This window comes from Rhincodon typus, chromosome 11, assembly GCF_021869965.1.
Source record: "Rhincodon typus isolate 14 chromosome 11, sRhiTyp1.1, whole genome shotgun sequence".
NCBI classification, from domain to species: Eukaryota; Metazoa; Chordata; class Chondrichthyes; order Orectolobiformes; family Rhincodontidae; genus Rhincodon; species Rhincodon typus.
The window spans coordinates 37,259,163-37,272,852 of record NC_063342.1 but is presented as its reverse complement, the minus strand read 5'-3'; the positions used below and the strand labels follow the sequence as shown (position 1 = coordinate 37,272,852).

Below are 13,690 nucleotides of genomic sequence, written 5' to 3'. Positions count from 1 at the left end.
ATCAAGTTTGCCTCATTGCACATCACTAAATCCAGAATTACCTTTTCCCTTTGTGTGGCTCCACCACACGCTGCTCCAAAAAGCAATCTCATCAGACATTCCACAAAATCCTTTTCTTGCAATCTACTACCAACCTGATTTCCCCAGCCTACCTGCATATTGAAATTCCCCATGATCACTGAAACTTGCCTTTCTTACACGCTTTTTCTATCTCCTGGTATATCTTGTGCCCCACATCCTGACTGCTGTTTGGAGTCCTGTACATAACTCCCATTATGGTTTTCTTCACCTTTGCAATTCCTGAATTCTACCAACACAGACTCTACACCATCTGGCCCTACGTCATTTCTTACTATTGGTTTAATTTCATTTCATACTAATAAAGGCAACACTAAACCCTCTGCCCACCTACACGTCTTTTCAATAAGATGTTTATCCTTTGATATTTACCTCCCCATCCTGATCCCCTTGCAGCTACGTCTCCGTGATGCCCACATCACAGCTGCCAATTTCAATCTGTGCCACAAGCTCAGATGGGTTTTTCCTGACAAATGGCAATTAGATCATAAATCAGGATCCCTAGAGCGTGGAAACAGACCCTTCAGCCTAACAAGTCCACACCGACCCTCAGCATCCCACCCAGACCCATTCCCCTAATCTACACATCCCTGAACACTATGGGCAATTTAGCATGTCCAATCCACCTAACGTGCAGATCTTTGGACAGTGGGAGGAAACCCACGCAGACATGGGGAGAACGTGCAAACTCCACACAGACAGTCGCCCAAGGGTGGAATCGAACCTGGGGTTGTTTCATGCTTATCGTTAGACTCTTAATTCCAGATAATTATCTGCCACAGCGAGATTTGAATCTAGGTACCCAGAACACTACCTGGGTCTCTAGATTAATAGTCTAGCAATAATACCACTAGGCCACCGTTTACCTCCAACTGCACACAATACTCTAACCACAGTCTCACCAGGGCTTTATAAAACTGCAGTAAGACAAATTTACTGTTGTACTAAAATCCTCTCGCAATGATGGCCAACACACAGTTTGCCTTTCTAATTACTTGCTGTACCTACACGTTAATTTTGCTTATTTTGAGCTTGTCAACTCACGACCAAGGGTACAAGTTCCTTTCAAGGTTAACACTTAGCAGCCTCTCACCATTTGAAAAATACTCTATTTCTAATTTTCCCCACCAAAATGGATGACCTCACAATTTTCCTCACTATATTCCATCTTTCAAATTTGTGCCCACTCACTTAGCTTCTCCAAATCCCCTTGAAGCATCATTGCACCCTCCTCACAATTCAATGTTCTTCTCAACTTCTCAATCCCCAGGTTCCTTAAATACTTGCTCAGAAACCACCACTTTTGGTCACCTCTCTTTCCCTGGCTTGGTATCCATTCTCCATATTCATAACCAAAGGACATTAGTACATTCTTTAAAAGGGGCTATAATGCAAGTTCTTTACATTGTGTGCTGGTGCATATTGATGTCATAGTAATGGAACACAATGGAGATCAAAGGCCTTATCTTAATAGATTTACTTGCTAAGTATTATTTTCTCTATTTTAATCATCAGCAAGGATTTCATGACATATACAAATCATTGTAATAACTAACAAGCAATTTGAAATATTGAAGCCTCAAACTTATTAATGTAGAATAATGTCAGTGCAACTGAAAACAAAAGCAGTTTCAATGTTCTAGTTAATGAACAATGCTGACAATCAGAAAGAAGCCTTCACTAGCAGCAACAGGAAATTCAAATTAATATGCAGGAAATATGCGAGTAGACCATAGAGCTGTTGATCCTGTTCTACCATTTAGTATGATCAGGGCTTATCTTGGGCTAGAACTCTACTTTCCAGCCCACTCCCCACATCCCATAACAAAAATATGCTTTAAATGTATTCAAAAGGAGCACCCAAAACCAGTTGTGGTAAAGAAATTCAAAAAAATTCACACCCTTTAAATGAAGTAATTTTTCCTTGTCTAAATCCTCATTGAGCGGTGTCCGATCCTGAGACTATACCTTTATGTTTTAGTTTTTGCTGGCCAGGCATCTATCTCTCAACGTCCACTCCATCAACCCCCTTCTGAAACTCATACACTTTGATGAGATTGCATCTCATTCTTCTAAACTCCAGAGAATACAGACCCAATTTCCTCAAATCTCTCATCACGAGACCGTCGCTTCACTCCACAGAACAATTTAGTAAACCTTTATCGCACAGCAAATACAAAGGCAAATATGTCCGAGTAGGAACTATGCAATAATCTTTATTCAAGACTTTTTTTGTGGTGTAATAGATAACAGTGTGGAGCTGGAGGAACACAGCAGGCCAGGCAGCAGATAAGCAGGAAAGTTGATGTTTCGGGTCAGGACCCTTCTTCAGAAATGAGGGGGGCGGTGGGGAAGGGAGCTCAGAAATAAATATAGAGGGGAGGGGTGGGGCTGGGGAGAAAGTAGGTGGGATGGTGATAGCTCAGTGCAGGCAGGGAGTAGTGGGGATTGGTCAGTGAGGTAGGATGAGCAGATAAGTGGTAGAGAGGATGGACAGGTTGTGTCAGGTCAAGGAGAGGGAAGGTTGGTTGTGGGATGAGGCCAGGGTGGGGAGATTTTGAAACTGGTAAATCCCACATTTAGGTTATTGGGCTGTAGGCTCCCAAGGCAGAACATGAGGGATTGCTCCTCCTGTTTGTGGGGGGCGTCATTGTGTCACTGGAGGAAGCCCAGGATGGACAGGTCATCCAGGGAGTGGGAGTTGAAGTGGTTCGCGACTGGAAGGTGTTGTCATTTATTGCGAACAGAGCACAGGTGCTCTACAAAGCAAAGCAGTCTCCGAGCCTCTGCATGGTCTTGCCAATGTAGAGGAGGCCACATTGGGAGCAGTGGATGCAATAGACCACATTAACTCCACCCTTAGTCTGTCACAAGTGGGAGGAGTTAAAGGAGAAGTTGTTCAGGATAAGGACGAGTTCCGTTAAGTAGTTGAGGGTGTTGGTGGAGGGGGACTGGTTGGGCCTGTGGGAGAGGAAGAAGTGGAGGGCTTTTAGGCCATCGTGTGGGGAATACAAGTGTACAGGGATTGGATGTCCCGAGTGAAGATGAGACCTCCGTGCCAGACACCACCCACACCCTCCACGACTTCCAATTCCCTGGCACCCAACACCTCATCTTCACTATGGACGTCCAACCCCTGTACACTTGCATTCCCCATGCAAATGGCCTAAAAGCCCTGTGCTTCTTCCTCTCCCACAGGCCCAACTAGTCCCCCTCCACCGACACCCTCATCCGCTTAACCAAACTTGCCCTTACCCTGAACAACTTCTCCTTTAACTCCTCCCACTTCCTACAGATTAAGGGGGTGGCCACGGGAACCCGCATGGGCCCAAGCTATGCCTGCCTCTTCGTAGGATACGTGGAACAGTCCATCTTCCGCAGCTACACTGGCACTATCCCCCACCGCATTGATGACTGTATTGGCACTGCCTCGTGCTCCTACGAGGAGCGTGAACAGTTCATCAATTTTACTAACACCTGTCACCCAACCTCAAATTCACCTGGACTATCTCCGATACCCCTCTCTCCTTCCTGGACCTCTCTGTCTCCACCTCTGGTGACCACCTCAAAACAGATATCTATTTCAAGCCCACCGACTCCCACAGCTACCTACAACATACCTCCCCTCCTTCCTGCAAGAATGCGATCCTCTACTCCCAATTCCTCCACCTACGCTGCATCTGCTCCCAAGATGGAGCGTTCCACTCCCGAACATCCCAGATGTCCTCTTATTTCAAGGACCACAGCTTCCCCCCTTCCGTGGTCGAAAATGCTCTTGACTGCATCTCTTGCGTTTCCTGCACTTCTGCCCTCACATCCCCTCCCCCAACAAAAACAGAGACAGAATCCCCCCTGTCCTCACATATCACCCCACTAACTTCTGTATCCAACATATCATCCTCCACCACCTACAATCTAACCCCACAACCAAAGATATATTTATCTCCCCACCCTTACCCGCCTTTCGTAGGGACCGCTCTCTCCATGACTCCCTTGTCAGCTCCACACTCCCCACTAGCCCCACGATCCCCGGCACCTTTCCCTGCAACCATAGGAAGTGCTACATCTGCCCCTGCACCTCCCCAGTCACCTCCATTCAAGGCACCAAACGAACCTTCCACATCAGACAGAGGTTCACCTGCACATGCATCAATGTGATCTACTGCATCTGCTGCTCCTAATGTGGCCTCTTCTACATCCGGGAGACCAAGCGGAGGCTCGGAGACTGCGAACAGAGCACAAGTGCTCTACAAAGCAACAAACAACAACACCTTGCACTACAGCAAGTGCAACAAAGGTTCACTGGATTGGTTTGTGAGTTGAAGAGATTGTCCTAAGAGTAGACCAGGTCCATATTCCCAAGAATTTAGAAGAATGAGAGACAGACAGACAATCTAAGTGCAATGGATATATGGAAATATACAAAGATATCCAATCAAGGTGTTCAAAAGACTAGATGCTTCCTGAGTTGAGGATGAGATGAGGGTAAATGACTTCCCTCAAAGAGTTATGAATTTTGGATTTGTCACCCGAGGATACTGTAGATGTTCAGACATGGAGTACATTTGGATACTAAGGGAATAATGTCATAGTGTGAGAACAGAGTTGATTTAGAAAAATCAGCTACAAACTTAATATCAGAGCAGGTTTCCGCTCTTATTTCTTACCAGTTGTTATTTATGAGAGACAAGCTGCAGTGTGATTAACGGTTAGGCTAGGATAAGGGAAAAGCTGAGGGAATTGGTATGACCGATATACTGGTAGTTGGCTTCAATCATACATGCTTTTCATGCCTTTTGTGGGAAGGGTGGAAGGATCATGACAAGACAGAACAATAGAATTTTGGTAATGTTAATGCATTGATGATCCAGAGACCTCGATTAATATGTTCTGCAGCTAGGAGCTCAAATCCCACCAGAATTCAAAATGAGTAAATATGAATGCAATGCATTCAGTGACAAATGTTGTTACACCACTGATTGGAAAACCACGTTGATTTTGATGACAATGTCCTTAAAGGAAATCTGCCTTGCTTACCCCATATCTTATACTAGACCTTCAGCAACACAGCTAACACCTAACTGCCCTTGGATTTTGCCTTGCAAGCCTCGTAGTTGTATTGAATCACTGCAGAAAAGTTGAAAAATAAAACTGGGAGGCCACTTGACATCAACATAGCACCCAAGCACATTTAGCCAGTTATGCCATTGGATACGATAAAGGCATACCCTTCCCAGTCAACATTTCAAAGTTCTCTGCATAACATCTGGGGAATCATGCCAAAAATTGACAGCGCTGTCCCATAGCTTGGTCAACCAACAGCCTGACATAGTCATACTCACTAAATCAGACCTTACTCCCAAACATCTTGAACACTATCCCTGCTCAGTCCCATGCCATTGGTAAAATAGGCTGACAAGAGGTGGTAGTTCAAAAGGTATACAGTTTAAAGTTGCCTGACAATACTCAACAACAACTCTGGATTCCATGAATTCTCATTGAATCACAACAAATATGAACAAGGAAACATGCAGCTGATCACCTCCCTCAACTCCACAAATTAATACTCTTCCAAACTGAAGATTAACTGTAAGAACAACTGAGGGTAGCAAAGTCACAGAGGACTTCTGGATAGTTGGCTTCAAAGCACATACCAAGCACAGCTACTGACCAATTTTTTAAGAACATATCTAAATCTGGACTGAAAGCAGGTGGTGACAATACCTAAAAAATCCACTTGACCACATCCTCACCAATCCACCTGTTGTAGGTGGATCTATCCATGACTGTATAGTCTAGCACTAGATGTACCTAAAAACTGGTTGCCAAACTGGTGAAGTTATAAAAGGATATTATATATGCTAAATAGAGTTGCATATGCTAAATAAAGCTGCACATGACTTACTTCCCCACCCATCTTTATCAAGAAATTTAGCAACCACACATTTGGTCCTCTTATCTAAGAAGCTTCCAAACTATGACCAAAATCACCTAGAAGAATAAGGTTTAGGTGCACAAGATCACCATCACCTGCAAGTTGCCTTTCAAGTCACTTGCAAATATCCAGGTCTCTTCATTGTCACTATGCTAAAATCACTTTTTGAAACCATGTGGATTGCAACAGTGCATGATAGTACCCCACAACCGCCTCCCAGGGTAATAAGAATAGGCAACAAATACCTATTCCCACAATTCAGCAATTCCCACAAAGCCTGAACAAAAAGGAAAAATAAGCATATAACCTAGTTTGAACAGAGTTAAAAGTTGCTATCTTTCGTTTGATGTATTAAACAAAGACTCATCTGCCCTCTCAGGTGGAAAAATTCAACCTGTTTCACCTTCCAAAGAGTAGAGGAGCTGATCTACTGTTCAAGTCGATCTTTATTCCTGAAGCAATAGTGCCAACCTTTAAACTGTCCAAGTATTGTTCTCTAAGTCTCAACTTAGACAGTCTTCAGATACCCACTTATAGCTGTTCTCCAAATTTAAGTATTTCCCTTTCTGTGGCTCACTGGACTGACTGTTAAGGTAGCCCCATAAGACCAAAAGTTATAAAGCAGAAGTAAGCCATTCAGCCCATGATGTCTGCTCTGCCATTCAACATTGATAATCCTCAATTCAATTTTGTTGCCTGTACCCCATTACCCTTGATTCTCTTACTAATTAAAAATCTGTCAATCTCAGCCTTACATATTCTTACCAACCCAACCTTGACAGCACTCTTTTTACTAAAGAACTTCACAGAATGACTAATCATTTCTGTCTCAAATGAGCAACCCCTTATTAGGAGATTATGCTCTCTGGTCCTAAACTCTCCCCGGGGGGAAACAACCTTTCCACATCTATCCTGTCAAGTCCTTTAAGAATGTTGTATGTTTCAATAAGACTACCTTTCAGTCTTCTGAATTACAGATACAGGCCCAGAGTCATCCTCCACTTAGTCAATCACACCATACCCAGTATCAGCTGATTGAACCATTTCTGGACTGCATGCAATGCTAGAACAGGTTTCCTTTGACAAGGGGCCCAAAACTGTTCAGAATTCCAGCTGTTGTCTGATTACTGATGACTTAGACTTCGACTCAGACTCCCGACAGTGTGGAAACAGGCCCGTCGGCCCAACAAGTCCACACTGACCAGATCCATCCCCCTATAACCCACTTAATCTACACATCCCTGAACACTATGGGCAATTTAGCATGGCCAATCCACCCAGCCTGCACATCTTTGGACAGTGGGAGGAGACCTGAGCACCCAGAGGAAACCCACGCAGACACGGGGAGAATGTGCAAACTCCACACAGTCAGTCGCCCGAGAGTGGAATTGAACCCATTCCCTGGTGCTGAGGCAGTAGTGTCAACCACTGAGCCACCAGGTGCGAGGTACTTGCTCCCTGTGTGGATGAGGGAAAGGACTATAGGTCTGAAACATGGTACAGGATAGCATTCAAGCAAGGGGAGCAAAAAGAGAAAAGTGGTAGTGGTGGGGGATTCTATGATTAGCAGTACGGATACTATATTTCGTAAGCAGAATGGAGAGTCCCACATGTTGTGTTGCCTGCCTGGTGCTACAGTAAGGGACATCCGAAACTGGCTTGAAAAGGATATTGGAGTGATAGGGGAAGGATCCAGATGTCGTGGTCTATGTTGGAATCAACAACATTGGCAAAAGTAGGCAACAGGTTCTGTTTGAGGAATATCAGGAATCAGGAACAAAAATCAAAGAACAGGAACTCAGGGGTTATAATATCTGGATTATTACCCAAGCCACATGCAAATTGGCATAAAGATAAGGAAGTTTGGGAAGTAGATGTGTGGCTGAAAGAGTGGTGCAAGAAAGACAGATTCCATTTTGAGGGACACTGGAATCAACATTTGGTCAGGAAGGAATGTATTGTTGGGACAGGCTCCACCTGAACTGATCTCTGACCAGTACCCTAGCAGAAAGAATAAAAAAGTGTGACACGTTACTATGACTTGAAGAGGTGTGTTTTGTCCTTTTTTTTTTAAAAACCCAAATGAGGAAAGTTTAGATAGATTTGAGCAGACTGCTCAGAACCTCTAATAGAGTAAACAGGTTGAGGGGCCTTGGGACTTTTTTTTTAAAAAAGTTGGAACAATAGAAGCAGACTGAATGTTGGGGGGGGGGGGGGCTCCCACCGAAGCAAGATTTTTAGTTTTAGCTTTCTGCAGTTGCTGGGGTCTTAAAACTGGACATGGAAGCTCTTATTACTCTCTCTGTTACAGCTAAAAGCTGGGGTTCTCTTCCTGCTGCTAATATGGCACGAGAGACAATGTTTTACTGAATTTGCCTTTGCCAAGAACGTGTTTACAGGTTGTTACTACATTAGAATGGTTAATTAGTAGTAGTTAATACATCTTTCATTTTGTCAAGCATTTTGATAGAGTTACAGTTAAACCAATTCTTTTATTTTTATTTTGTCTGTATTTTAACTGTAGTATAAAAATAAATTGTGTTTTGCTTAACATCAAGTAGTTTGACCAATCAAAATGCATCTGGAACGCAACCCCTTACACTTACCTTTAAAATAAGAAAAAGTCAGGGTCTAGACTATCTTCTTAATATATTTTGAGGGGTTTGGAATGGTCCATTACAGGTGGTCACAGCACTTTGAGCTAGTAAATGGTGGGGTGGGCAAGGAAATTGTGTTCAGGGGAAGTCTATACAGTCTCAAAATCAATTAACATAACAAAGAGTAAGGTGGGATGGCATGGTGGCTCAGTGGTTAGCACTGCTGCCTCTCAGCGCCAGGGACCCGGGTTCGACTCCACCCTTGGGCAACTGTCCGTGTGGAGTTTGCACATTCTCCCAGTGTCTGCGTGGGTTTCCTCAGGGAGCTCCGGTTTCCTCCCACAGTCCAAAGATGTGCAGGTTAGGTGGACTGGCCATGCTAAATTGCCCATAGTATTCAGGGATGTGTAGCTTAGGTGGGTTATAGAGGGATGGGTCTGGGTGGGATGCTCCAAGGGTCGGTGTGGACTTTTTGGGCCGAAGGGCCTGTTTTCACATGGTAGGGATTCTATGATGATTCCTCTATGAAACAGTCAAGAATCCTGCTTCAGGTACGACAAGTAATGATAAAACTATAAGAAATGTATTGATTAAACCGGAAGAGAAAAATCATAAAAGGGTGAATGAAGCATCAGTGCTGAGGGACAAGTTAGTGTATAGCCCATAAGCTCTTTACAAATGCAGAGAATGTAAAGAATAAATTAAATGAGCTGCAGATACAAATTCAATTTGGATTATGATGGCAGCCATTACTGAAATGTGACTGCAGGACGGTTGAGATTGGGAACTAAATATACAGATAAGGTTTATAGGACAGATGGTGAAAATGGCAGAGGAGGTGGAGCAGGCTTACTGATTAGAAACAAAATTACATCAAGGTGAGGGAGGATATAATGAGGGCAAATCATTCAGTGGAAGCCATCTGGATGGAACTGAGGAACAGTAAAGCATTTAAAATTGTAATAGGTGTTGTGAACAGAGCCCCCAGTAGCAGCTCTGAAGTGCTAGACTGTAAACAAGCAGAAATTAGGTAAGTGTGTAGCAAAGCCAGAGTGTTTTTAAAGGGGGATTCTAACTTTAAAATAGGTTGGAAGAAGAAACATGCAACTGTCAGAAAGTAGTGAATTTCTGGAGTGTGAAGCTACTACAACGTGTCCTGGATGCAACATGGGGGCAAGTAATATTGGATTTAGTAATGAGCCAGATTTAATTTGTAACCTAAATTGTTTATCAAATTATGATCATAACATGATGAGTTCAATATAACATTTGTAAGTGAAAAGCTTGACTCAGCTATGAGAGTTTTAGTTGTAGGTAAGGCCAACTTTAATGAGATGAGACAGAGACTGTCCACAATGAACTGGGAAAATCTGCTCATGTGTAGACCAACTGAAGAAAGTGGAGGATATTTAAAGGCACATTTAACACAATACAAAAAGTTTACATCCTGACGGAAAAAGCTCCACTTCACAGAAAAAAAAACACAGCCATGGTCAGTTAAAGATAGAGACAGCATTAAACTAAAAAAAGCTTACAAAAATGAAGTTAAAAAAAAGCAGATTCTGCTGACCTTTGTATTTTTCCCATTCAACAAAGGGTCACAAAGCAGCTCATAAGAACTACTAAAGAGATTAAGAAAGGAAACTTGCCAAGAACATCAAAATCAGGAAAAATAAATAGTTAATAATAGTTACATATAGGGAAATCAGGTGGTCAGGAGCATTGTTGGTCCTCTAAAGACTGAAAATTGAGATATTGTCAATGACCGTGGAGAAATGGCAGATGTGTTGAATAATTACTTTCTCTCAGTACTTACAGTAAAAAAACAAGGATACAGTAATGGAAATTCTGAAGTTGACTGGGGACAGGGGCTGAAGAAAGTAAGTAAAACATCAGTACAAGGAAACTAATGGAATTAAAGAATGACAAATCTCCAGGATCTAACATCCTCCAATGGAAGCTGTCAAAGAAAGTAGGGAAACACATTGTAGACACCCTAAATATAATCTTTCTGATTTTCCTAAATACAAAGGTCATCCCGCTGGACTGGAAAATTGTGCACGTCACTCCACCTTTTATGAAGGGCGAAAAAAAGGAAAACCAGGGAATTACAGACTAGTCAGCCTAACATATGTGGTGGGGACATTGATGCAGTCTTTTAATCAAGGATCAAAAATTTTAAATGGCTGATCGGGGGAGACAGGATGGTTTCATGATAGGTAGGTCAATTGATAGGTCAATTCAATTCAATGAATTTTTTAAAATTCTCTTCTACAAATGAAAACGGATGCTGGATCAGTTTTAATTTTAAATGTGAGGTAGATTTTTTTTTGGTTAAACAAAGGTATTTAAAGGGATGTGTACCAAAGACAAAGTATATGGAATTACAGCATGATCTTACTGAAAAGTCGAAAGGACCTCGTGGGGCAGAATAGCCCAATTCTGTTCCTGTGGTAAATTCCACCCAGTGTTTGACAGAGAGAAAGCATCGGAATAATGGCACCTCAAAGAGATTTAATTTCAAATTTGAGTGACTGAAATATCAAGTGAAATTACTGTGCTTTGAGAAAGAGGTGCAGGCACACACGAAGCCGGATAAAAGCAGCTCAGGGAACGTTAGTGACGCCGGGTAAGGCCCTGGCCGGTTCACATCGGCTTCAGCCTCGCCCTCCTCCCCCAAACCCGAGCCGGGGCCCCGCGCTCAGAAAGCGGACTCCCTGCCCCTAGGGACAGGCACTTACCGACAGCCAAGAGCAGCACGAAGGAGGCGGCGGCGGCGGCGGCACGGACCGAAGCCATGCTCCAGTCCAGGGACACGCGGAGGGGAGAGGATGGCGCAGCCAGGAGCGAGCGGGCGGGCAGTCACCAGGGAAACCGGCCGAGACGGCTCACTCTAAATAACGGCGATCATTATCGTTCAAAAAGACAGGGGCCGGCTGCGGTATCTCAGGACCCTCGCTCTCTCCGCATAGCTCTGACTCGATAAGGAATAAAACTTGACCATTTCGCGGTGAGTAGACACCACCCTCAACTTCTTCCTGTAGCCACAAAGCTTCCGGTCCCTGATCTAAACACACACACCCCTTTTACTGGAGCAAAATTTACTTTCAAGCTTGTCGCAGACCTGCTTAATCCAGGGAAAAAAAATCCAATAGGGTGTGTCTCTCGCAAGGCTCGTGATCGTCTTTCCTTTTCAAACTAACTTTTTTTTAAAAAAACACCTTTTTGAAGAAATATCCAATTAAAACCTGAAGGTTCACGCGAGTAATAATTGATATACAGTCCCAGATAGTTATTAGTGATTTAGATGGGGCGGGGGGAACTAAATAATACCTCCAAATTTGCAGGTGATAGATACATGAAGCATTCCCCCAGTTCCTAGGCACAAGGCCTGTGGGATCTCACCTTCCTGGAGACGGAGAGAACTATGTTAGAAGGGAAGCCGATTTATGGCAACGCGAGACGTCAGACCAGATCAATGTTGTTGATCCCTAACGGAAGTCTGAAATATTCCGGAGACAATCAATTCAAAGGGCAACAAATGTTAATATTTAGCTGCTGCACCCTTCCACCACCCCACCACGCACAATTCTTGATGACCCTATGATTCATTGTAGCCCAGAAGTTTATTTTTCTATAGATGCTACTACACCTATTGAACGATGTATAATAACTTTTTGTTTTAGTTTTGCATTTCCAACATCCACAATATTTTATAATTGCCTTTCTGAATCAAATCCTGGTACATTGTAATTCATCCAGATGCAGTTAAGTGGTGAAACAATTAGAACGAGTCCATTTAATTTTCCTGAAATAACAAGGTGTAGAGCTGGATGAACACAGCATCAAGCAGCATCAGAGGAGCAGGAAGGCTGACGTTTCGGGCCTAGACCCTTCTTCAGAAATTTTCCTGAAAGTCTGGAATAAAACGGATTTCTTCCTGAAAGCTAGTCACTGCAGCATCATTGACACTGAACTTAGCTTATGTGGACAGATCTTGACCTGTCACCTAGAGATAGTAGGAACTGCTGATACTGGAGTCTGAGATAACAAGGTGTGGATTTGGAGGAACACAGCAGGCCATGCCACATCAGAGGAGCAGGAAAGCTGACACTTCAGGTCAGGACCCTTATTCAGAAATAGGGGAGGAGAAGGGGGCTCTGAAATGAATAGAGAGGGGGGAGGCGGTGATAGCAGGTAGATAGTGGAGCGGATAGGTGGGAGAGAAGACGGACAGATCAAGGAGGCGGGGATGAGTGGGGGGTGCGTCTGGTCTTGGGATGAGATCGGGGTGGGGAGATTTTGAAGCTAGTAAAGTCCACATTGAGACATTGGGTTGTAGGCTTCCAAGGTGGAATAGGTGCTGTTCCTCCAGTTTACACATGGCATGGTTGTGACACTGGAAGAGGCCCAGGATGGACATGTCATCCAGGGAGTGGGAGGGGGAGTTGAAGTGGTTCGTGACTGGGAGGTGTTGTCGTTTGTCATGTGTCGTGAACCGAGCGTAGGTGCTCCACAAAGCAGTCTTCGAGCCTCTGCTTTGTCTCCCTGATGTAGAAGAAGCCACATTGGGAACAGCGGATACAATAGACCACATTAGCGGATGTGCGGGTGAACATCTGTTTAATGTGGAAGGTCTTTTTGGGGTCTGGGATGGAGGTGAGGGTGGAGGTGTAGGGGCAGGTGTAGCACCTCCTGCGGTTGCAGGGAAAGGTGGTGGGGCTAGTGCAGAGTGTGGAGCGGACGAGGGAGTCACGGAGAGAGCGGTCCCTCCGGAAGGCAGATAAGGGTGGGGAGGGAAATATATCCTTCGTAGTGGGGTCAGATTGCAGGTGGCAGAAGTGGCGGAGAATGATGCGTTGAATCCGGAGGTTAATGGGGTGATACGTGAGGACAAGAGGAATTCTATCTTTGTTTTTATTGCAGGGTGGGGGTGTGAGGGATGAGGTGCGGGGAATGCAAGAGATGCGGTTGAGGCCCCACCTCTTCCTCCGCTACATCGATGCCTGTATCGGCGCCGCCTCATGTTCCCACGAGGAGCTCGAACAGTTCATCAACTTTACTACCACCTTCCACCCCA

The 13,690-nt window shown here is 44.1% G+C and overlaps 1 protein-coding gene across 3 annotated transcripts in view; it reads right to left on the bottom strand.

The window, feature by feature from the left end:
* Window positions 1-12,037, bottom strand: part of LOC109936276 — a 47,278-nt gene extending 35,241 nt beyond the window's left edge. The window contains exon 1 of one of the 3 annotated variants that reach the window (XM_048603118.1): window positions 11,944-12,037. In XM_048603118.1, the coding sequence (XP_048459075.1) occupies window positions 11,944-11,977 (34 nt within the window). In that variant the 5' untranslated portion in view covers window positions 11,978-12,037. The other 2 variants (XM_048603119.1, XM_048603117.1) reach the window with 2 other exon arrangements.
* Between the last annotated feature and the right edge of the window lie 1,653 nt (window positions 12,038-13,690).